Below are 25320 nucleotides of genomic sequence, written 5' to 3' on the forward strand. Positions count from 1 at the left end.
TTAACAATGCAATGAACCTAACTTGACTTTTCATTTCCAGTGTAATGAATAAACATGAAGTAATTAGACTGACTATTTTAAGGCATGTTTTGATTCACTATTTCATCTGACTGCCAAGAATGAAGGATAAAAGGTATTACCAAAAATCAAGCAATTAGAGCTGGACACCCTTGACATGCAATGTGATGAGAAAATGTGACAATGCAGCATAATGACTACTTCATAGAGCGCATAACTTCCCTTTACCTCTACTTTGTTCTGGGAAATGCATGATGTTGCTTTGACACTTCTGAGCACCTCCTAGGAAGGTTTTCATTGGGTAAATATAATGAGTGAATGCTTGCTGCACAGTGTATAACCGAAAAACCTGCTAAAGTTTGTGCCACAAGGCAAATCCTTACTTTCAAGTTCAGTGACCCCCGGAGTAAATTGGCATTAAGAGGTTCACCGAGGGCACTGAAGTACAGCCCGCCAGAGCATTGAGGGGTGTTAATAACAGCAGAACAAAACATAACATGACCCTACATGAAGATTTCAACCAGTGACCTCATATCGACTGAGAGACATTATCCATAAAGCCATTACACCAAGCACACTACACTTTTAATTAGTTCACCTGTGTCCATACTAGCTATTTTTATTCCGTCAATGCATCCCTCGAGCATAAATGCACAATAAAAAGTGTTGAATTTCAGCTTAGTTTCGGCTCTAACAAGAGAAAGTGAACAATATGGTCATAATTAGCCAACATGAATACACCTGGAAGCAAAATAAATATGCAAAATAGGGGTGCGTGCTATATTTATTGTCTACGATAATATCTTAACTGTCGTTTTGGCAATATGCAAACTGACTGAGTGTCACTCACTTTGCAATGACTCTATAATTAAAGTTACAAGAGCAAGAATATCCTTATGAGTTTTTGTTTGATATAGTTCACCCCAAAATTTTAATTATCACAATTTACTCACCCTTAAGCCATCCTAAATGTATATGACTTTTTTTTTTCTTCAGAAGAATATACTTGGGAGTTATATTAAAACATGTACTAGAGCTGCACAATTAATCGTTAAAAGATCGCAATCTCAATTCGACCCCCCCACACGATCTTAATCCAGCATTTATACAATTCAGCCAATTATATTTTATTTATATTTTACAAAACTTCCGCCAGCCTAATTACTGCACAGACTGCAGTGACAGGTTTGCGCAAATTAGGCTACATAAAATATCTAGGCTGTTATTAGTATGTGGGCTATAATAAGTTGTGTAGTTGTGTAGATAGCTCTGTATCATGCTTGAAAAATTCGGTCTCTATTTGCACTTTGAATATTGAAATAGTACTTTGATCGTGCCAGATTTATGGACCAGCAGAGCAATGGAACCATATATATCCATTAACCCCTTAACTGTTACTCCCATTTTTGAACAGAGACGTGTAGAATTGAAATGTAAATTTTTATAATTCATGAACAAAAACATTTTGTAATATGATTTTGATGTACATTTTTCATGTTAATGCAATATCTGATTTTAAAATAGCTTTCAAAGGATGAATTTTGAAATTTTAATTTTTCATCTGATATATCATTTCTTATGATTTCTAAAGTGTTATAGGGAAAAAGGCAACGAGGAAATCTGTTTGTGAAAAAGGTCAGAACTCCTGTTATGAAGTAGATTTTTGAGGTGCACTCTTGTCATAAATTATTTTTCCTACATGACAGCCATAAAATGACAGCCATAAAATGTTGCTAGGCAAGTTTTTCTAGCTAAAAATATTTAAATCGCTTTACTCTGGCAAAGCTTATTATGTCTTATTTTACTGCTATTTGATAAACTAATGTTCAGGGGTAAATCTTTAAAATAAAAAAGTTCTCCAGAATCATGAGAGAATCGTGATCTTTATTCGAAGCAAAAAAAATCGTGATTCTCATTTTATTCAGAATCGTGCAGCTCTAACATGTACTGACTTTATAATGGCATTGAATGGGTGTTAAGATTTTGAAGTCCAATAAAGTGCATAAATCCATCATAAAAAGTGGTCCATGGCTCTGGTGGCTTAATAGAAGCCTTCCGAAGCGAATCGATGCATTTCTATAAGTAAAATATCCATACTTAAAACTTTACAAACTGAATTTATAAAAAAGGATCCCATTCAAAAGTTTACATCCCTTTGATTCCCTTGTTTGTCCTGAACAAACTTTCTTTAGAAAAATCCTTTAGGTCCCACAAATTCTTTGGTTTTCCAGCATTTTTGTGTATTTCCAACAATGACTGTATGATTTTGAGATCCATCTTTTCACATTGAGGACAACTGAGGGACTCACATGCAACTATAACAGAAGGATCAAATGCTTACTGATGCCTCAGAGGGAAAAACTATGCATTAAACTATGGTAAAATGGGGGGTGAAAACTTTTGTAATTTGAAGATCAGGGTAAATGTAACTTATTTTGTCTCCTGGGAAACATGTAATTATCTTCTGTAGCTTCTGAAGGGCAGTACCAAATGGAAAAAAATATACTTAGGCAAAATAAGAATAATGTACACCTCTTCAATCTGTTCAAAAGTTTTCCCCCCCCAGCTCTTAATGCATCGTGTTTCCTTCCGGACCATCAGTGAGCATTTTAACCTTCTGTAATAGTTGCATATGAGTCCCTCAGTTGTCCTCAGTGGGAAAAGATGGATCTCAAAATCATACAGTCACTGTTGGAAAGGGTTCAAATACATAAAAATGCTGGAAAACCAAATAATTTGTGGGATTTTTCTGAAGAACAGTGGGCAGTTTAACTGTTCAGGACAAAACAAATAAGGAACTCATGAACAACTATCACTAAACAAACAAAAAAACAGCTGTGGATTATTCAGGGAACAGCACAGTATTAAGAATCAAGGGGATGTAAACTTTTGAACGTGTGTGAACATGTGGACTATATGTAAATATATTTTATGTTAAATATCAGGTCAGTACCAAATAAACAACATGCATTTTGTATGATGCCTCTTATTTTGGTAAAATAATAAACATTTTGAAGATTCTGAAAGGGGGATGTAAACTTTTGACCTCAACTGTAGGCATAGCGTAAGCTCTGATGAGAATATGCTAGCCTCAAGAGAACCAAGTTTTGGTTACCACAAAGGAAAACCAGTCTCCTCTTGACTTGCATCAAAATACTCCAGCATTTTTCTTTACATATCCTTGTTTTCTACTTCTAATAAGTTTTAAAAAGTTTTAAAAACTCACTTAAGTAGGCCTTTATTAACCCTTCCAAGCCATGTGGAGCACTGTTTATGGTGGATGGAATAACTCACTGCCATTATAAAGCTGGGAAGAGCCAGGACATTTTTTAATATAACTGTGATGGTATTCTTCTGAAAGAAGAAAGACACATACACCTAGAATGGCTTGAGGGTGAGTAATTTTCATTTTTGGGTGAACTATCCCTTTAAGAAACATCACAAAAGCAAGACATTGCCACACAAGCCATTTTCCTGAATATTAGCACAAGCGTGATTGCAAATGTGATATTAAGTTAATGTTTTTTTTTTGGTTTTGCCAATGAAAACAGTTCCAAACACTGTAGTGTTTCAGCCATTTTGAATAAATACTTTGAATGAATGACTCAATGAATCACTCATTAGACAAGCACTCCCCAGCATCTACTGGCAATTTTTTTTATCCATGACAGGCCTAAACCAGCAGAGTTACTGAACACTAAAAAAACACTAAGCAAAATGTGACCCTGCACCACAAAACTTAAGCAGCACTTTTATATTTGCAGCATTAGCCAATAATACATTGTATGGGTCAAAACTATTGATTTTTCTTTTATGCTATTAAGATATTAAGCAAAGATTATGTTCCATGAAGATATTTTGTAAATGTCCTACTGTAATATATCTAAGCTTCATTAGGACAACTTTAAAGGTGATTTTCTCAATATTTAGTTTTTTTTACCACCATCAGATTCCAGATTTTCAAATAGTTTTATCTTAGCCAAATATCGTCTTGTTCTAAGAACGCTTATATCGGATGCTTTCAGATTTATACATCTAACTTTAAAAAAAATGTACCTTAAGACTGGTTTTGTGGCCCAGGGTCACAAATAATGTTTAATTATCATTATTGATAAAAACAAAAAAAACTTATTTACTGAAGAAAATGCAAGTGATACTTGTATGCAAAACAGGCTGCAAACTGTCAAAAAAAAAATCACTTTTAGTTCTTCCATAATCACACCTCTAACTTTAAAATATGAGTAATAATGCTTGCATTAAGAAGCACCACTAAAAATGGTTGTTTAATTGAAAAGGATTGAATTTGCTTTTCAGGCATATTCACTGAAGCTTTTAAAGTAGGAGATAATTGCATTGAAGCCAGAAAGGGCATGTCTGAACATGTCAAGATAGGACAGAACAAAAATCCCTTCAGCAAAGTTTCCTGCTCGTTCAGACGTTTGGCAGAAAGCCGTGCAAAATAGATGTTTTCAGCTTTTCGTTTCTGCTGCAACGGCTAAAAAGAAAATTACAATAAGGAACCGAGTCTTACTGTCGCCAGCAGAGGTGAGGCTTTTCGTGTCGCTTTTTGAAACGCAGCCCTGGTTTGGGTCTTCAGGAATCCGTGGTTATGATTCTAATCTCTAATTTAGATTTCAGAGGGGCAGCTGGTGCCAGGAGGGCATAAACATTTAATCTCTCTGCCGTCACTCAAAAGTAAACGCCGAGGATTGATGACATGCTCCGGTGGCGGCCGGTCAGGCTGCCTGACCCTCTGTTGCCATGGCAACACCGGAGCAATCGTAGAGGCGGAGCATCTGCATGGAAACTCGGGAGCAGGAGCCAATGACAGATTACAAATTAGGATTAAGAGAAATTAGGGTCAATTTTAATTAGGTGTCGCTTAATAAACCCAGTGTGAATCACAGCTGCATTAATCAATTGTTTAATGCAACTGCTTTTCTGCCAAATATGAGAATATACAAACAAAGCAATATCAGAGTAAACAGGACTACTTTCATAGTCTATGGACATGAGATTGTGGTAAAACCATAGCTTTTTGGACATGTACTATAGTACTATCATGGTATTCTTTGAGGTTGTCTATTGTATGAATATAGCTAATAATAATTCAGTCCCTACAAAAAAAGAAACAAGGTAAAGTGGTGGTATCAGGCAGTAATACTAAGGTACTTAGATATACACTACCAGTCAAAAGTTTCTGAACAGTATGATTTTTAATTTAAACAGTAAGATTTTTACTGTACTTTCGGAAGTACAGCAAAAACAGTACAAGTTTGAAATATTTTACTATTTAAAATAACTGCTTTCTATTTGATTATATTTTAAAATCTAATTTATTCCTGCGATTTCAAAGCTGAATTTTTAACATCGTTATTCCAGTCTTCAGTGTCACATTATCCTTCAGAAAATATTCTAATATGCTGATTTGTGGTTCAGTTTTTTTTTTTTTTATCAATATTTAAAAAAGGTGACTACATTTTAAAGTATTCTTTCATGAATAGAAAGATCTAAAGATCAGCATATATCTGAAATAAACTTTTGTGATATTATGCACTATACCATTCAAAAGCTTGGAGTCAGTATAATTTTTTTTTTTAGATTATTATAGAAATTATTACTTTGATTTATCAAGGTTGCTTTAAATTGAACAAAAGTGATGATAAAGGCATTTTTAATTTGACAAAAGATTTCTATTACTGATAAATGCTGTTCATCTGAACTTTCTATTCATCAGAGAAACCTGAAAAAACTCAGCTGTTTTCTACATAATAAATGTTTTGTTGTTGTTGCTGTTGTTGTTGTTTTTTGAGCAGCAAATTAGAATATTAGAATGATTTCTAAAGGATCATGTGACTGGAATAATGATGCTTAAAATTCATCTTTAAAAAAATTGCAGGAATAAATTACATTTGAAATTATATTTAAATAGAAAGCAGTTATCATAAATAATAAAAATATTTCACATTACTGCTTTGCTGTATTTTGGATCATAAATGCAGGCTTGGTGAGCAGAAGAGACGTCTTTAAAAAACATTAAGAATCTTACTGTTCAAAAAGATTTGACTAGTAGTGTATAGTGGAATATTACCAAAAAACATGATAGTACCATGGTATATTCACTATCATTCAAAAGTCTTAGTTTTTAGAAGAAATTAATTTTGTTTGCAAATTGATCAAAAGTAATGTTTTTAAAAAATCTATTTTAAATATTATCCAAAAACATCAAATTATATCAAAAACATCCTAATAAAAATATAAGTTTCCATAAAGAACTAAAATTAAATTAGAAAATTAAATCAATAAAAATTACAAAATTAAGCAGCACAACTGTTTTCAACATTAATATTCAGCAATGTTTTTTGAGCAGCAAATCAGCATATTAGAAGGATTTCTGAAGAATCATGTGACACTGAAGACTGGAGTAATAATGCTGAAAATTCAGGTTTGATCGCAGAAATAAATGACACTTTACAATATATTCATTCAGAAAACAGTTAATTGTAATAATATTTCACAATATTACTGTTTTACTGTATTTTTGATCCAATAAATGGAGCCTTTGTGAGATAAAAATTTCAAACAATAGTTTATCTTTTATAAAACCATTGTTTCTGGATACCATGGTACCATTATGATACTTTTTCTAAGGCAAGTCAAAGCACAATGCTTTATTACAGAACATGATTGGAATTTTATATTTAATAGTGAATAAATAAAATAAATTAAAATAATAACCTGATGCACACTTTAACAACAAAAGACTCCAATGTAAGCTTTCTGAAATTTGTAGTATTTTCTATTATAGAGGTACAAATATCATTCCGTTTAGTTTCTGAAGTTCACTACTCAGGTGTGTATTAACACCGATCTCACAATCCCACAGCGATTCATTGATTTTCCTTTTTCTCACTGCATTAGAGATGAGCATTATTCCATATCAGTGCCACAGTCTGGTTAGAAAGAAGCAGATTCTGACTGAATGAGACTGAACTGTGAAAGCCAAATTCAAAACAAGTCCCAACAGGCTCCCAAGCGTCGTTTTCCTTCACTTGAAACACAATGTGCATACAGGCATCCAACTAAACCCACCGGGCCAGAATTTTACCTCAACATTATACCTCACTTTAAGCAATGTGGCTATTGTTTACCATGTTATGGGTTCAAAGCAAGTTTAAATATATTGATAATATCTAAAAATAATTTTTAGTACTGGTAGAATTTTGACTAAAACACTCAATTCTTCCTTCTTTAATATAAAAATGTGACCCTGGACCACAAAACCAGTCATATATTGAGAACCAGTCAAAATACAGAGAAAATTACATTTAATGTTATCCAAATTAAGTTCTTAGCAATGCATATCACTAATCAAAAATTAAGTTTTGATATATTTACAGTAGGAAATTTACTTAATATGATCTCTACTTAATATCCTAATCATTTTTGGCATAAAAGAAAACTTGATCATTTTAACCCATACAATGTAATGTTGCCTACTGCTACAAATATACCCGTGCTACTCAATACTGGTTTTGTGGTCCAGGGTCAAAAATGTGTATTATATGAGCTAAAAAAATATCTAAATCACTTCTGCAGCAGAGCTACTGGTTATGTATTACAGATGTAATTTTTTGCATAAAAATCAATACAAACATCCAATACCTTCCTTTATTTAAGCTTTCAAAACTTGTTTACTCTCTTGATAAGATCATAAAATTGAATGTAACTTACTCAGAAAAGGTTAGTAAGTGATTTTATCATAGTAGACTCACGTTAAGACGTATGTTTGTTACATGGTGATACTTTCGAAACTATGTTTTTGTCATTGATTCTAAGGTAACCTTGCCTCACTGGCTTATTGTGTAAGTGCATTACTAACTGTTTTTCTTTGTTTTGTAGTTAAGTGAGGAGCAAAACCTTAATACATGTATTGAACCCAGAATATTTCTTTAAATATACGCTACTGTTTAAAAGTCTGGGGTCAGTGACATTTTTACAAGGGTTTGATCTCTTAGCATGCTCACCAACGCTGAGCAAAAAAACAGTAAAAACAGCAATATTGCGAAATATTATTACAATTACAAAGAACTGATTTTTTTTTTCAAATACTGTTGAAGTCAAAAGTTTACATACACCTTGCAGAATCTGCAAAATGTTAATTATTTTACCAAAATAAGAGGGATCATAGAAAATGCAGGTTATTTTTTATTTAGTACTGACCTGAATGAGATATTTCACATAAAAGATGCTCCACAAGAGAAAATAATAGTTGAATTTATAAAAATGACCCTGTTCAAAAGTTTACATACACTTGATTCTTAATACTGTGTTGTTACCTGAATGATCCACAGCTGTTTTTTTTTTTGTTTTGTTTAGTGATAGTTGTTTGTGAGTCTCTTGTTTGTCCTAAAAACGTAAACTGCCCACTATTCTTTAGAAAAATCTTTCAGGTCCCACAAATTCTTGGTTTTTCAGCATTTTTGTGTATTTGAACCCTTTCCAACAATGACTGTATGATTTTGAGATCCATCTCAACTGAGGGACTCATATATGTAACTATTACAGAAGGTTCAAACATTCACAGATGCTCCAAGGAAAAAACATGCATTAAGAGCCGGGTGTGAAAACTTTTGAACAGAATGAAAATGTGTACATTTTTCTTATTTTGCCTAAATATCATATTTGTATCATTTAGTACTGCCCTTCAGAAGCTACAGGATAGTTACATGTTTCCCAGAAGACAAAAAAAGTTACATTTACCCTGATCTTCAATTTCCAAAAGTTTTCACCCCCGGCTCTTAATGCATCATTTTACCTTCTAAAGCATTGGTGAGTGTTTGAACCTTCTGTAATAGTTGCATATGAGTCCCTCAGTTGTCCTCAGTGTGAAAAGATGGATCTCAAAATCATACAGTCATTGTTGGACATGGTTCAAATACACAAAAATGCTGAAAAACCAAAGAATTTGTGGGACCTGAAGGATTTTTCTAAAGAACAGCGGGCAGTTTAACTGTTCGGGACAAACAAAAGACTCACAAACAACTGTCAATAAACAAAAAAACACAGCTGTGGATCATTCAGGTAACAACACAGTATTAAGTATGTAAACTTTTGAACAGGCTGATTTGTATAAATTCAACTATTTTTTTTTTTCTTGTGAACTATATGTAAACATCTTTTAAGTGAAATATCATACTCAGGTAAGTACTAAATAAAAAAGAACATGCATTTTGTATGATCCCTCTTATTTTGGTTTAAAAAAGACTATTAAGCAGATTCTGCAAGGTGCATGTAAACTTTTGACTTCTACTGTATGTCTTAAAGGGATGGTTCGGAGTAGAATTGACTTCATTGCTATGCACTCCGAAGCCCATGTAAATACCCCATCCGAAGTTTTTTTTACCTTAGTCAAACATTTATGGAGATATTAGAGTTTTTCGAATTGCTTGTTACAGGAGTGAATGGTACATGTGATGTATCTCGTAAATTGCACCACTAAACGTGCAAGTAATCTTACCAAACTTGTACAGTAGTGTAAATAGGTTATGTACTCACAAAACGCTGCATCAGAACATTTGTAAGTCCACCATGAGTGTTTTAAAAACACGTTTTAGCCAATCCCTACTAGTCTCAAAAACTACAAATGGCGACACGTCGACGTCACTTCCCTGGTTTGAAAAAAGCACGTAAAAGTCCTCCTACAAGTTGACATGCACACAGATGTAGTAGGAGGACTTTTACGTGCTTTTTTCAAACCAGGGAAGTGACGTCGACTTGTAGTTTTTGAGACTACTAGTTCTCGGGTAAAACGTGTTTTTAAAATACTCATGGTGGACTTTCAAATGTTCCGATGCAGCGTTTTGTGAGTACATACCCTATTTACACTACTGTACAAGTTTGGTAAGATTACTTGCACGTTTAGTGGTGCAATTTACGAGATACATCACATGTACCATTCACTCCTGTAACAAGCAATTCGAAAAACTCTAATATCTCCATAAATGTTCGACTAAGGTAAAAAAAAAACTTCGGATGGGGTATTTAGATGGGCTTCGGAGTGCATAGCAATGAAGTCAATTCTACTCCGAACCATCCCTTTAAAATCGAATTTATTCTTGTGAAGCAAAGCTGAATTTTCAGCATCTTTATCACTGACCCAAACATTTTGAAAGATAATCTACTAATGCAAATAAAGAAGATCTTGACTAAAGTTTGACTTTTAACCTCAACACCATCGCTGACCATTTCTAGCTGCCGTAGTAATTGGTTCACATGAAAACAAATAAACAAAAGCAGCGCACAGATGAGCGTATGAGCCGATACAAATTTCATGGCCAGCAAAGTCTGCTTCGCGGCAGGAGGTCTTGTTGGGTGACTGGCCCTGACAAACACGCTGTAGTCGGGCCTCCCCGCTGTTCACTCACCCTCAGGCGACTCCTCCTGGACATATGTTCCTGTCAGATACCGGTGAACTAGCGCTGACTTCCCACTGGACAGGTTTCCCACGATGCCCTGCATGCAGAAACAGACATGAGTCAGTGTTTGGGTGCACAAAGCAAACAGAAGAGAAAACAAATGACTGTTTGGAAGATAATCAAAGGGATTCATTTTCAGGATATTAAATGACTGATAAAACTTCAAGGAGCTGTAAGTGTTTTTGCCTTTCACTTTCATCAACTATTCACTACTAACAGATGGAGAACATCCGATGTGCATCCAGGATTTCCTTTTAACGAGTCGAGATCTCTTCCGTCATCAAACAACACCTCAAGCGTGGAGGAAGCAACTTTTTCAGGAGTTTCCTCACACCTGACGCTATCGTTCTGCCTGTCGGTCCACGGGACGACGGCTGTTCCTGCACGGATGATTCCCTCACAGCTGCGAATGGACAGCTTTATAAACATAATGAGGACAGATTTACCTGTCTTTCTCCTTAAACACTGGAGATGAAGGACTTCCTCTAAATATTGGAAAGGAACGACGAGGTGAGTGCCCATAAAGACAGATGTTCAAAAGTTATTTTTTTACAGAATTCAAAAGGCAGTGCTTTAGAAAGGTGTACGCTTTCCCCTGCACCTTGAATGTTAGCTGATTTAAAAAAAATTTTTTTGTTAATTTCAAAATTATTTTGATGAGTTTAGCTACCAAGACAAACCGCTCAGATAAACACATTTTCAATATGTAAAATCCTTTTTACAGAATTCCAGAATTTTCAGCATGGAAAATGTGAAAATCTAACCAATATGCAAAAGCAACATTTCAATAATAAGGTATTAATAATAGCTAAAAATGTCAATAACAAAAATCTGAAAGATAAAATAAATAAATAAGAATAATATAAGAATAATAGTGATTTCTGTAAATAATATGATCTATAATTAAAATAATTTACTATTAATAATAATAATAATTATTATTATTATTATTATTATTATTATTATTATTATAACAGATAATATTTTAATTTGTTAACAAAATGTTTACCCTAATTACAAATTTATCTCTACATACAGCTATTCTGATATATGGCAGACCAATTAAATAAAATAAAAAAAAGTGTAAATCTGTAAAAAAGGCCTCTTTGATATTATTTGATAACAAAATAATGGTAATAATTAAATCAACATAATATACATATATACAATTATTATTATCATTATTAATAATAATAATAATTATAATTATAATTAAATATATAAATAATATAAAAAATAAATAATAATTATATATTAGCAAATAATACTTTTTAATATTTTCATTTTATAAATTAACAGAATCTTTATCTTAATGATGGCTAAATACACCAGAGAAGGTAAATTAAATTAAAAAGTGTGAAAATAACTCATACATATTTAAAGAAAAATAATAACAATAATATATAAATAAAATAATTATTATAGTACTACAAATTATTATTATAATAGTAAATAATATTTTTTATATATTTTAGTTAATATATTAGCACAATGTTTACCTTAATTATGGCTAAATACACCAGATTATTTAAATTAAATTAAATGAAAAAGTGTAAATATAACTTATACATAATTAAAGGAAAATAAAATTATATAAATTAAATAATTATAATACTACCAATTATAATAATAATAATAATAGCAAATAATATTTTGTAATATTTTAGTTAATATAGTAACCTTAATAATGACTAAATACACCAAACTAGTTAAAGGAAATTAAATTTAGAAAAAAAATATATAACTCAATTATATCAAATTAAATACAAAAGTAAAAATACAACTTGGAATCAAATGAAAAAGTCTAAATATAACTTGTGAATATAACAAAACAAAAAATAATTATTATTATACTACTAAGTATTATTATTATTATTATTATTATTATTATTATAACAAATAATATTAGTTAAAAAAAATTACCACAATGCTTACTTTACTTATATACTTAATATATAATCAAACATTTTTATTTTTTTTAAATAATAATTAGTATACATACTAATAGTAGTATTATATATATAACAACAATATATAATACTACTAATTATAATTATAATGGCTAATAATATTTTAACATTACATTTTATATATTTTATATATTTTAACAAAAAAACATTGTAATGGCAGTAACTGAATCAAAATTTGACGCATTACCAAACTAACATCATCTATTGCCAATGTGACACATCGTGTATCACCAGGACCAACTTGACCTTCAAAACATCACCGAATACTGCTGTGCTTTCGTCATGAAAATGGAAAAACTCTGTCCTTTCTTTTCCCAAAACCCCAAACATCCTCCTCCGTCATCATTTAAGCAGCGGAGGCTCATGCTGAACAGCATTGGGTTCATCAGAGGGTGGTGTGTATTGTTAACAAGGTTCAAACAGTAACAATTTTCCTCCATAATAAAGGCCCAGATGAGCAGTTTGTTACTCGAGCGGCCGCCGCAGGCCTCGACAACAAAGAGGAGGATAGAAACTTCATTACGCTTCACTAGTATATAGTTTCATGGCGTTGCCTCATCATTTATTTTTTAAATTGGATAATTACGATTCTGGAGTGGGATTATTCTTCCGTGAAGCTGATGCTGATACTGATACTAGCGAAGCGGCGAAGCCATGTCGTATTTTGTACCATTAAATGATCCATCTAAAGTATGCAAAGTAATACATTTCTAGGCCTTGAACATAATAGTTTCCTTGCCGTCTATGCAGGATCAGAAAGCTCATAGATTTCATCAAAAATAACCTAACTTTTGTCTTCCAAAGATGAACAAAGGTCATTTTGGAACAACATGAGAGTGAGTAATTAATGACAATTTTCATTTTTGAGTGAACTATCCCTTTAAAAAACAAATAGAAATCACTATATGTTTACATAGGTGTCACTCCTGGGGGGTGTTCCATAAACCAAGTTTACCAAATAAGTCAGGCTTATTTCAGTTAGTCTAATTTGTTTTGAGCCAAATCAAGTGATAATATGTCAGATTAACTGAAATAAGCCTGACTTATTTGTAGGGATGTAACGGTATTGTAAATACCGTCATAAAGCAATAACAAATTTTTTCGATACTACCGTGGTCGCATGACTCGATAAAACAATAGGTCTTCTGAGAAAAGTTTGCTCAGGCGAATGGAGCGAACGGGAGGTAGCGGGAACTACATTTCCCATCAGCCCAGGCGTGGCCATCATCCTTTGCGGTCTGTTGTCGCTACAGACTGTAGCAGCAAGGAAAAGAGATGGAAATGGTCGAACCTGCTCCGTCTGAAGTGCGTATGCGTTACGTATACTTTTCAGCACCCATGTTAACGGATTAGAGCGTTCACACTGCACGCGGTTGCTGTCCGGCAGTACGTCCTAGAAGTGGTGCCTTTGCAGCAGTGCAGCGATCGTTTCGGCACCGAGTCTATTTTTTGCTGCGCTGTATGCGCTGAATTAATGTTACAGTGCATTGTTCGCTGTAAAAATGAACATGGATTGACACGGAAATGTACCATAAATGCATATAAATTTCACAGTCAACACGTGGCTTTTTGGCTAGGTTTAAAATAAGGAAAGGCGCAGTTTTAAATAAACTATGCGACATAATAGATGCACTTGTCCAGGTAGAAAAGTTCTTTAAAGGACTGTTTTTAATAAAGATTTAATGCGAAAGAAAGGCATGAGAGCCTACTGCACTGCAAAAAATGCTTTTCTTACTTAGAATTGTCTTGCTTCCAGCCAAAATATCTAAAAATTCTTAAATCAAGAAGGATTTTCTAGACAAGTAAAAATTATTGTCTTGTTTTTAGTAAAAACAAGTCAAAATTAAGTGAGTTTTTGTTTAAAACAAGCTAAATAATTTGCCAATGGGGTAAGAAAAAAAATCTTATTTCAAGCAGACAACTAGATTCAGACAACTCATTCAGCTAAACTGATTTGACTGTTTTTTTACATGCTTTAATAATTTTTTGTTACTAAAATTGAAAAATTTAAGTTTCTGTTTCAAAGTTTACAGATAGATGGCTAATTTGTATGCCACTGATATGTTCAGTGTTCATGTAAACTGTTTAATAAACACTTCTGGCACTTTTTTCGAGTCTCTTCATTAGTTTTGTTTTTCCTGTAAATGATTCAATAAATACCGTACCGTGCCATTCATACCGAGGTATTACCGTACCGTGAAGTTTTGATACCGTTACATCCCTACTTATTTGGTAAACCTGGTTTATGGAACACCCCCCTGGTCCCCTCATGCAGAAGATAATGTTTGTCATATTGGCTACATGGACTGACATGACCGTGAAAACACAAGCCTCATTGGCCCAGCAAAATCCTGGCCATTTCCGTGCCACAAACACACACTATCCGTTGTAGAGCGATTACATAAATTGAGTTATTCCAGTCACATTTTGACAGTGACATTGTGTATGAAGCATCAGTGAATTTTCTGGCTGGTGGCTATTCTGAGGGAACGTCAGCAGAATAACTCAAGAGTGACACAAGCAGAAATATCATTACACAGACTGACTGCCATCTCACCGCTTGCTGAATAAATTCATGTCAGGATCTATTGTTCCGCATAATGATAAGAGATAAAATGACAAGGCAAAGGGTGGGAAGATCACTCACCACTTTGAGCTCTGGTACTGATCGACTCAATGTCCATTCCTGACTGTTAACGAAGGAATCTGGAAAGAAACAGAGAGAAAACTTTAGGAAGTGATGGTGTCATTCATTTTTACTTGCTAAACTGGACCGGCGCTATACGTTATTGCTTATACACACCTAACAATCCTTAAATCCATTAAACAGTGATATTACTGATGAATTTATCAACAATAAACAAATAATCACGAATAGACATGTATATTCTTCATAAAAATGTGTTTAACTGATTTATTAATTACTAAACCAATATACATTTATCTTGTTTTAACTATGTTTAGACATTATACACAGACACACACACACACACACACACACACACATAAATTATAATAATTGGTTTAAATTTTAAATTTTATTTATTTATTTATTGGCTGGCAGAGACTAGAAGGTGGGCTCTTATGACTTGGCAACCACAGTAAACAGATTACCATAGCAATCATCTATTATTGAAACAAACATAATAACAATAATAATAATAATAAACCTTAGCAACCACAAAGCAATGCCCTAGCAACAACGTAAGATCATGACAATGAATAGTGAATGAGGAGTGTCACTTAAAGATGAAATGAAAGATTCATTATTAAATAAACATAAATGTAAATAAATTACTTTTCAAATTGACAAATGAAATAAAATATGTTATTCTTTAACAAATACAATTCTTTTACATTATTAGCAAAAAAAAGCAATATGTAAACATGAAATTTTAATTTTTGTCTTTAAAAATAATTTAGCAATTTATTATTTAAATATACCTACAACGTTTTATTTTTTGAACACATTGATTATTAGAGTGTCACTTAAAAAAATAAAAAGGAAGCATGGGAATAAATACATTTATTAATTTAAATGTTTACATTAATTTAAATTAATGTAAAAAACACTTTTCATAACAACAAATAAATACCTTACATATTTAAAAATTTATTTCATTTAATTCTTGTTTTTTAACAAAATGACAGGTGGATAAAACACTGGCAAAAAGGTAAACAATTTGTAAATATATATATTTAAATGTATCAATTTATAATATAAATAGTTCTATTAATTTGAAGATTTAAAAATAATTTGAATGTTTAAAAAACATTTTTAAATAAAATGAAGCAGTCGATTACGAATGCATTCATTTAAATGTTTAAATTTAATTAAATGTAAATGCTATATATATATATATATAAATTAAAAAAAGATTTTAATACATTGATAATTGGAGTGGCTCTCCAAAAATAAAATTAAGCAATCAATTATAAATGTATTAATATAAATGTTTATATTTAAATAAATTCATTTAAATGAAACATAAATGTAAAAAAAACAAAAAAACAAAAAAACAAACAAAAAAAAACCACACAGATGGACAACACATTGGCAAAAAAGCAAAGAAAAAATATTTGCAAAAAACTTTTATAAATGTATCATTGCATTATTTAAATATATCTATTAATCTATTTAATTTGAAATGCAAATAACATTTTTTTTTTGAATACAGTGATAATTGAAGTGCCACTTAAAGAGACAGTTCTTCATAACATTACGATTAAACCACTGACGTCACATGGACTATTTTAACAATATCCTTCCTACTTTTCTGGGCCTTGAATATGGTAGTTTCGTTGCTGTCTAGGCAGGATCAGAAAGCTCTCAGATTTCATCAAAAATTTCTTAAATTGTCTTCCAAAGATGAACGAAGGTCTTATTTTGAAACAACATGACAGTGAGTAATTAATGACAAAATTTTCATTTTGGGGTGAACTATCCCTTTAAAACCAAATAGAAATCACTATATGTTTATATAGGTGTCACTCCTGGTCCCCTCATGCAGAAGATGATGTTTGTCATATTGGCTACATGGACTGACATGACCGTGAAAACACAAGCCTCACTGGCCCAGCAAAATCCTGGCCGTTTCCGTGCCAAACACACACACTATCTGTTGTAGAGCGATTACATCACCACAGCGGGCACATGGGCAGCCTTGTTTAAAGCACCACAGAGGTTTGTAGCACTGCATTGTTCGCTTCATTTTTCACTCCGCTGCTCTTGTCCAATCTAATCAAAATGACTATTCAAAGCGTCAGGGAAGAGAAGAAAAAAACCCTTTGTGGATTCAAAGGACAGTGAGAAAAACACACCAAGAAATGAGCTGAATTTTTCCATGCATGGTACCAAAAAGAGTCTCATTCAGTTTCTGTGTGATGGTGAGAACATGGTGTGCTACGCGTAACGCACGGCAAGTCAGGAGGTGTTTTCTTCCGTCCTTCATTTAAACTTGAAGTCTCACCCTCCCTTCGCACTCAACAAACTGCTGAAGTGACTCAGATGAGATTCTTCCTGCTGCGCTCAGCAACATGCCCTCATCAAACCAGGCGTTTTCAACCCTGCATCCTCGCTCTCACACACGGATCCATGGAAAAGTGGACGTACGCCAAGAGGCGAACACATCTGAACATGACAACCACACCTCGCGATCCCACAATATGGCATATTACCATTCTTTTCCCAATGTTTCGAGTCAAAACAAATCAAGGTAATTAGAATTCAGATGTCAGCTAAAAACTGGCTACATGGGATCTGAACTCAATGAAGCAGGTATCAAGTAAACACTGCAGTGTTTTAGAGCGACAGATGTGGATTTGTCACTTAAAAAGGCAGTGAAAAGGCATCAAACTGATGTTGCACTTCAATTTGATGTTTGAACTGCAAATAAAGCACTTTTTGTGTCATACAACTTATTGAAGCCTGTTTCTGCCAATAAATAAAGAATTTTAAAAAGTAATTGTGATTTTAATCTCACAATGCTGACTTTTATCTTACAATTTCAAATTTACATCTTGCAGTTCTGCCTTTTTCTCTCCGAATTATGATATAAACTCAAAACTCTGAGAAAAAAGTCTGAATTGAGAGATATAAACTCACAATTCAGACTTTTTTCTAATTGTTGTGCATTTGTATCTCGCAGTTATGACTTTTTTGCAATCTTTTGCTAAGAATTGTCATAGAAATTCGCAATTATAAAAGTATAAAGTCAGAATTGCATGATAAACTCAAAGTATGACTTTCGCAAATTGTGAGTTAAAGAGCTGAAATGCAAGATATAAACTCATATAAACTTTTTTTTCTTAGAATAATGATATAATCTCACAATTATGACTTTTTTTTCTCAGAATTGCAAGTTTATATGACAGAATTGCGTGATATAAACTCAATTCTGTAGAAAAAAGTCAGAAGATATAAACTCACATTTCAAAAATTTTTCTGCAGTCAGAATTGTGAGGTATAAACTCAGTTCTGAAGAAAAAGTTAACCAGTTATAAACTTACAATTGCAAGTTATAAAGTCAGAATTGCAAAATATAAACTTGCAACTCTGACTTTTTTTTCTTAGAATTGAGATGCAAATTTGCAATTCCGAGTTATAAAGTCAGAATTCCAAGATATAAACTCACAATTCAGACTTTTTTTTTCTCAGAATTGCATGATATAAACTCAGTTCTAAAAAAAAAAGTCAGAATTGCAAGATATAAACTGACAGTTCTGACTTTTTTCTGTGAATTGTGATACAAATTTGCAATTCCAAGTTATAAAGTCAGAATTGTGAGATACAAACTCGCAATGATGTCTTCTTTCTCAGAAAATCAATTTAAACTTGCATTCTGAGAAATTAACTCAGAATTGTGTGATATAAACTCATTTCTGAAGAAAAAAGTGAGAACGGCAAGATATAACTTCATTCTTACAAGATATAAACTCACACAATTATGAGAAATTAACTCAGAATTGCATGATATGAACTCACAATAGCAAGTTATAAATTTGCAATTGTGACTTTTTATCAGAATTGCAAGTTTGTATCTCGCAATTCAGACTTTTTTCTCAGAATTGTGATAAAAATTCGCAATTGCGAGTCAGAACTGCAAGATAAAACCTCAATTCTGGGAAATTAAGTCAGAATTGCAGGATATAAACTCAGCTCTGAAGAAAAAAGTCAGAATTACCAGATACAAACTCACAATTCGGACTTTTTTCCTCAGAATTGTAATACAAATTTGCAATTGCGAGTTATAAAGTCAGAATTGCATGAAAAAACGAGATACAAATTTGCAATTTTGACTTTTTTCTTAGAATTGCGCAATATAAACATTTGCAAGTTATAAAGTCGTTATGCAGGTTATACACTCGCAATTAAGACTTTTTTCTCAGAATTGTGTGATGTAACTCAGTTCTGAAGAAAAAAGTCAGAATTGTGACACAAATTCACAACTGCAAGTTATAAAGTCAGAATTGCAAAATATAAACTCGCAATTCTCAAAACCCTCAGAATTCTGAGAAATGTAGTCAGAATTGTGATATAAATTCACAAGTCTGGCTTTTTTTCTCAGAATTCCATAACATAGACTCACAATTCTGAGTTCTTTCCTCAAAATTGTGATCCAAATTCGCAACTGCGAGTTATAAAGTCACGATTGCAGGACATAAAGGCACAATTGTGTCTTTTTTTCTCAGAATTGCATGGAAAACTCAGTTCTGAAGAAAAAAGTCAGAATTCTCAGAATTGTGATACAAATTCGCAATTGCGAGTTATAAATTCAGAACTGCAAGAAAAAAACTCACAACTCTGAGAAAGGAAGTCAGAATTGTGTGATATAAATTTGTAATTCTGACTTTTTTTTTTAGAATTGCGAGTTTGTATTATTTCACAGTTTTGACTTTTCTCACAATTATGATCTTATGAACTCAGAACTGCATTAAACTCAGTTCTGACAAAACAAAGTCAGAATTGCAAAACATAAATCACAATTCTGTCTTTTTCTCTCAGAATTGGGATACAATTTCATAACTGTGAGTTATAAAGTCAGAACTCGCGATTCCAGCCTTTTTCTCAGAATTGCAAGTTTATATAATGCAATTCTGAGAGAAAAAAAAGTCAGAATTGAATTACCTTTTTTATTTTTTTATTCTGTGGCAGTTACAGGCTTCCACAGAAACTTTATTGTTATCAAGCTAAAGAAAATATGACTCAGAGTTTTAGGAAATCATATAGGAGAAGGTTTAGGTTTTGTGCTGAGTATTTCAGGCCCAATTGGAGATGCATAGAGATGCATGGAAACCAACAGGCATTTTAAAGCCTCTTTTAAAAAAATGCAAAGCATTTTGGTTAAATTAGTGGTTAGACTGCACGTCTCAAGGTGTTTCCAGTTCTTTGGCACTCTTAAGTCAGAAAGGAAATCCTAAGTGCCTTTATAACACACAGTAATGGATTCTTTCAAGCCTCCCGCGATGCAATTTTCTAGCTTTGCACCCTTTGAAGTGACCTAACACCATATTCTTTACCCTGCTATTGAAACTCAGCCGGCACGACCCCAAGGCCAAAAAGTCATCCGAATTCCTCCTCAGCAGACCTGAGAAGGAGAGTCTGGCACTCTGTACGCAGGTGAGGGAAGGTAAAGCCTTACGGGCTTAAAATACAAAGAACTCACAGCTACAGAAAACAGTCAAGATCCAGGAACGACCTGCTCGTCAAACTAGCAGGGCATGTAGCGACAGGTACGCTCGATCCGCAGACATAAGCTTTGGTGCAAAAAGCTCTCAAGTTCAGCAAACACACCTACATTCCGGCTGTCAGTCAGCTTTTGCAAAGAAAGGTCAGTCGGGGAGTTTGGGAAGGAGAGTTTCCTTAGTAACCGGTGAAAATAAACTCAAGCAGATGCCAAGGGTGTAAACGGGCTTTAATTTGTTATCTCCGTTTGACGAATGACTAATAGTACTGGCTAAAAACAAGCCCTGTAAGTAATTTGGGAGAGCTTGCAGTGCTAAAGCGAGCTTTCCAAAATAAGGTAATGTGAGAAGATTGTTACAATCAACGCTTGTCCTTTGATTGGATGACAGCCAGTTTCTCACAGGACCACCTTAAAGTGACTGTGTCAGTGATTCTGTCCAAATACTGTCTTTTAAAATAAAACATAACATCAAAACACTAGACAAACACTTATTAACCATGTCTAACAAAATAGTTAGCATTAACAACACAGATGTCTCTAATCATTCATGTGAAAGCAAATTATTGCAGTAAAAGTCACAATTTACACAAATGTAAGGTCACAACCATATATGTGACCCTGGACCACAAAACCAGTCATAAATTGCACGATATAAACAAAGATGTAAACTCACAATTCTGAGAAATGAAGTCAGAATTACGAGATATAAACTCACAGTTATGACTTTTTCCCCAGAATTGCAAATTTGTATCTTGCAATTATGACTTTTCTTAGAATTGTGATACAAATTCATAATTGCGAGTTACAAAGTCAGAATTGCGAGATAAAAATTCTGAGAAATGAACTGGAATTGTGTGATATAAACTTAGTTGTGAACAAAAAAAGTCAGAATTGCAACATATAAAATGAGAATAATGACTTTTTTTCTCACAATTCTGGGAAATGAACTAAGAATTGCATGATATAAACTTAGTTCTGAAGAAAAAAAAGTCAAAATTGCAAGATATAAACTCACAATTCTGAGAAATGAAGTCAGAACTGCATGATATAAACTCATTTCTGAAGAAAGAAGTCAGAATTACAAGATAAAAACTCAAAATTCTGACTTTTTTCCTCAAACTTTAACCATGTCTAACAAAATGATAAGCATGAACCTGCCTGATGCCTCTAATCTAATTATAGTTTTTCATAAAATTAGCCTCTGCATCTTAATATTAAATGCAAATTTAAGGGCCTTGGGTTGAAGCACAACCTCAACATAAGTGTCATAAAAGACTAAAACATGTTTTAGAGATGTTAACAAATATGTGTTTCCAGATTTATGGACATTTATGGATCATCTCAGCATCACTGACTTGATGCATTTCTAAATGTAAATGTGTTAATAAATCAGCCCAACAAAATATATGAATCGACAAATCTGAATAACACTCTCAAAACATATTAGAAATGAAAAAATGCAATCAAACACGTTTTAAATGTATATTTTTGCACAGATAGATAGACAGGAAAGATAGATTCTGGTAAGATTTGCTGAAATAGGCTTCCACTACATAATAAGTGCTCAAAACATCTCAAGGTGTGCTGCCAACAACATCATTTTCAATTCTGAAACATGTCCTCTTAATTCAAACACGAGGACAGCTCTATTTCAATAGCAGATGTGCTAGCATCTCTCCACTGACATTTCAGTCATCTTGTGTTTACAGACGTTTCATTCAACTGATATACTGCAACCCGGCATCTTCAACAGATAAAGATTTTGCACTGCGTTTGCAAGCTAGCTTAAAGAATGCAAAAATATAAAAACAACCATAATGCAATGCTGAACACATATTCCATCCGATGAAAATGCTACAGGCAAAACGAATCAATTTTTTAATCATCTAAATAAGGATTAGAAGGGAGCCGAGGTGAGTTAAGGTTAAGAGCCTAGGCCTGTGTACATCTTGTCTCGCTCTAAGTAACCTAATCCCTTTTTAAAAAACACTACCTTTGAGACACTGTATACAAGCTGCAAGGCAAAAGATTGAACAGACAAGAAACGAAAACAAGTTTAAAATATCATGAGGTTGTTGTCTGCATGCCGGGTCACGATTTAACCTTCAGAGCTGTGGAAGCAAAAACAAACCCCGACTGCAATCCTGAGGAGGAGGAGGACAATTCCAAAACAGAAGGTTTTGATAGTAGAACAGAGTCATTAAATTATTCCCTCTCTACATCATCCGTCTTTGACTCATTCCTGCAGTCTATTTGATTACCTTGAAAGCGTTAATGATTAAACAAGATTTGATGGACGCTTTTTTGCTTCCTAATTCAATTGCAGTGCAGACTTGCACTAGAAGAAAACTCCTCTTGGAGCCAATTAACAGCTCGAGCACACACACACACTCCGACAGAGCCAAAGCACTCGGAGTGAATAATGCATTTAACCTCTTATTATGCCTGTTGGTGCTGCCCAAGCTAGACCTTCAGTATCGTTTTAATATTTAATCAATTTGCCCTGCTCTCCAAGGCAACATCCTGGCACTCAGAGTCTGTCCTCCTCAGACAAAAAGCGGCACCTTTTCCTGCGTCATACTGGAATGAAATTATGCATTTTACACAACTTACCTTGACCTTTGCGGAAACCAAAGCCAGCTGGAGTCTCTATAGCAACGGAATCTGGCTTTTTATTTCTCACAGGGCGGTGGCAGCCAACTGCTTGGCTTTCAGAGCACAGCTCAGATTTGTTGCTGGACAACGGGTCTTTCCTCTTAAAGCGACTAGCAATCAGCTGCCAGAAACTAGTTTCTGGTTGCAATTGCTTAGTAGGCTTTGTTAGTTTGGCAGGATGGAGTGGGACCTCCAAGACTGCCACCTTGCCCCGAGTTTGGTACTGGATGTACTGCGTGGCCCCTTGATCCTCATCTAGCTCCTGAGCTGGCGTCAACGTCCTGCCGGTGAGGTAGGAAAACGGCCGAGCGGTTTGCATCGATTGTTCTCCGATACTTGAAGTGCGTCTCCGTTCATTCCGGTTCTCCTGTTCTGGTTGATACCGGTTCCGCCTCATCCGTAGACTCAAGCTCCTCCGCAGGGATCCGAAGGTTGTCTTTGCTTCTTCCATCTTCTTGGGTTCCTTCAACCTTGTTGAAGCTTCCTGTTGCTTTCCAGTTGCTTGTCGACCGAACCATCTCCATCGGAAGCCAGGACGAGGCAAACTCCCAGTGTCAGCGGAAGCGTGGCTTGCAAGCTCATCCCGAGATCCACTACGCTCTTTATTGAGCTCAAGAACGGTCATGCTAACAGGCCGTGGTTTGTTCTTGCTCTTTAAAGTCCGACGTATCGGCGGTTCCTCCAGTTGACGATGAACCAGGTTGACAGAAGGAGGCATGTCGGGTTTTAGACCATCTATCGCACGCAGCTCGGCACGTCTTGTCCTACACCGCTGGAGCACATCAGGACAACCTAGCTTATTTTGAGTCGAGGTAGGCTGAAGATTGTTATTTGAGTTGGTAGCTTCCAACATACAAACACTCCGAGAGCTGTCTCGGAGGTTGGATTGATGACTCCTGGTGTCGTCTGGGAAGACGAACATGCTCACCGCTCTTCTGCTGCCCAGGAGCCGTAGCCCATGTGCAGGCCTTCGCAAGACCACCACATGAGATTCCTTTGCATTTTCCACATTACAAATTAGCTCCTTAGTGGGAATGTGTTCTTCGGTCCATGCTTTTTCTTCCCTAGCCAAGTTGAAGTCTTCCGCAGAGGATTGCTGCGCAGTGGTGTCCTGGAGGAAAGGAGGCAACCGGTCCGTCCTCATTCCAAGTACTTCCCCTTTCCTCCACCCCCCATTCCCTGTGCTACTCAGGTAAAGCCACCTGTTGAGCTTTCCAACTACACTCCTCCTCTGCCCCGGGCTTTCTCGATGATCCTCCCTCTGATCCGCCTCTTGTCTTTCGTCGTCGTCCTCCTCCTCTCCCACGTTGTTCTTTATAACTCCCATCTCAGCCTCTCCTCTCTTCCCAGGGGTGAGAGTCTGTACCTCCTCCTGGAGTCCCATTTTGTAAAAAAATCAATGTAGAGATGTGATCCTACCTTTAAAAATCACATTTCTTGTTCTGCGTTCTCTCTCTAACGCAGTCGCTCTCTGAGTCTTTCACCTCCAGGCCACATTCCAAAAGCAAGCATAATCCGTCACCTTTGACTTGCGAGAGACGGAGACAGAGTCGGGGGGAAAAAAACCTTCAAACAAGCCTCAGCATGACCTCACTGCGAATTTTACCTTGGAGGGGATTATGAGGGGGAAATAAGCACTCTACGAAAACACAAACCTGTGCGCATTGGAGCGATAAATGCAGGCACAGATTAAGAAGTCTTTGGTCTTCTCCTACTGTCAAAAACAGGTCTGTGCAACCCTGGAGTCAGCAGTGTAGGCAAATTCCTTAATGTTCCGGTTCTTGGCATGAGCGAGAGGGGTCTGTTTGAACTTCAAGCTGTTCCCACATGTCCCGAGGATAACGGCAAAACAAGGAGCAGAATCCTTTGTCTCCTTAAAGCGGAGGCACTGCCAAGGCACCTGTAGAGAAATCCCTGTGGGAGCTACTGCTGTGACTGAAGATTAAACGGAGGGTGCCTGATGCTTGGGGCGGCGAGTATCTTCGGCACGGTTACCAACATTTGCACCATCCA

General features: G+C 34.7%; 1 protein-coding gene across 1 annotated transcript in view; it reads right to left on the reverse strand.

Moving 5' to 3' along the window:
• The window catches only part of agap3 (ArfGAP with GTPase domain, ankyrin repeat and PH domain 3), a 126374-nt gene extending 101683 nt beyond the window's left edge, over nt 1-24691 (reverse strand). The window contains 3 exon segments of the mRNA XM_073830603.1: nt 10446-10533; nt 15114-15172; nt 23266-24691. Of these exon segments, the coding sequence (XP_073686704.1) occupies nt 10446-10533; nt 15114-15172; nt 23266-24691 (1573 nt within the window).
• Nucleotides 24692-25320: the final 629 nt, after the last annotated feature.

This window comes from Garra rufa, chromosome 24 (assembly GCF_049309525.1).
Source record: "Garra rufa chromosome 24, GarRuf1.0, whole genome shotgun sequence".
NCBI classification, from domain to species: Eukaryota; Metazoa; Chordata; class Actinopteri; order Cypriniformes; family Cyprinidae; genus Garra; species Garra rufa.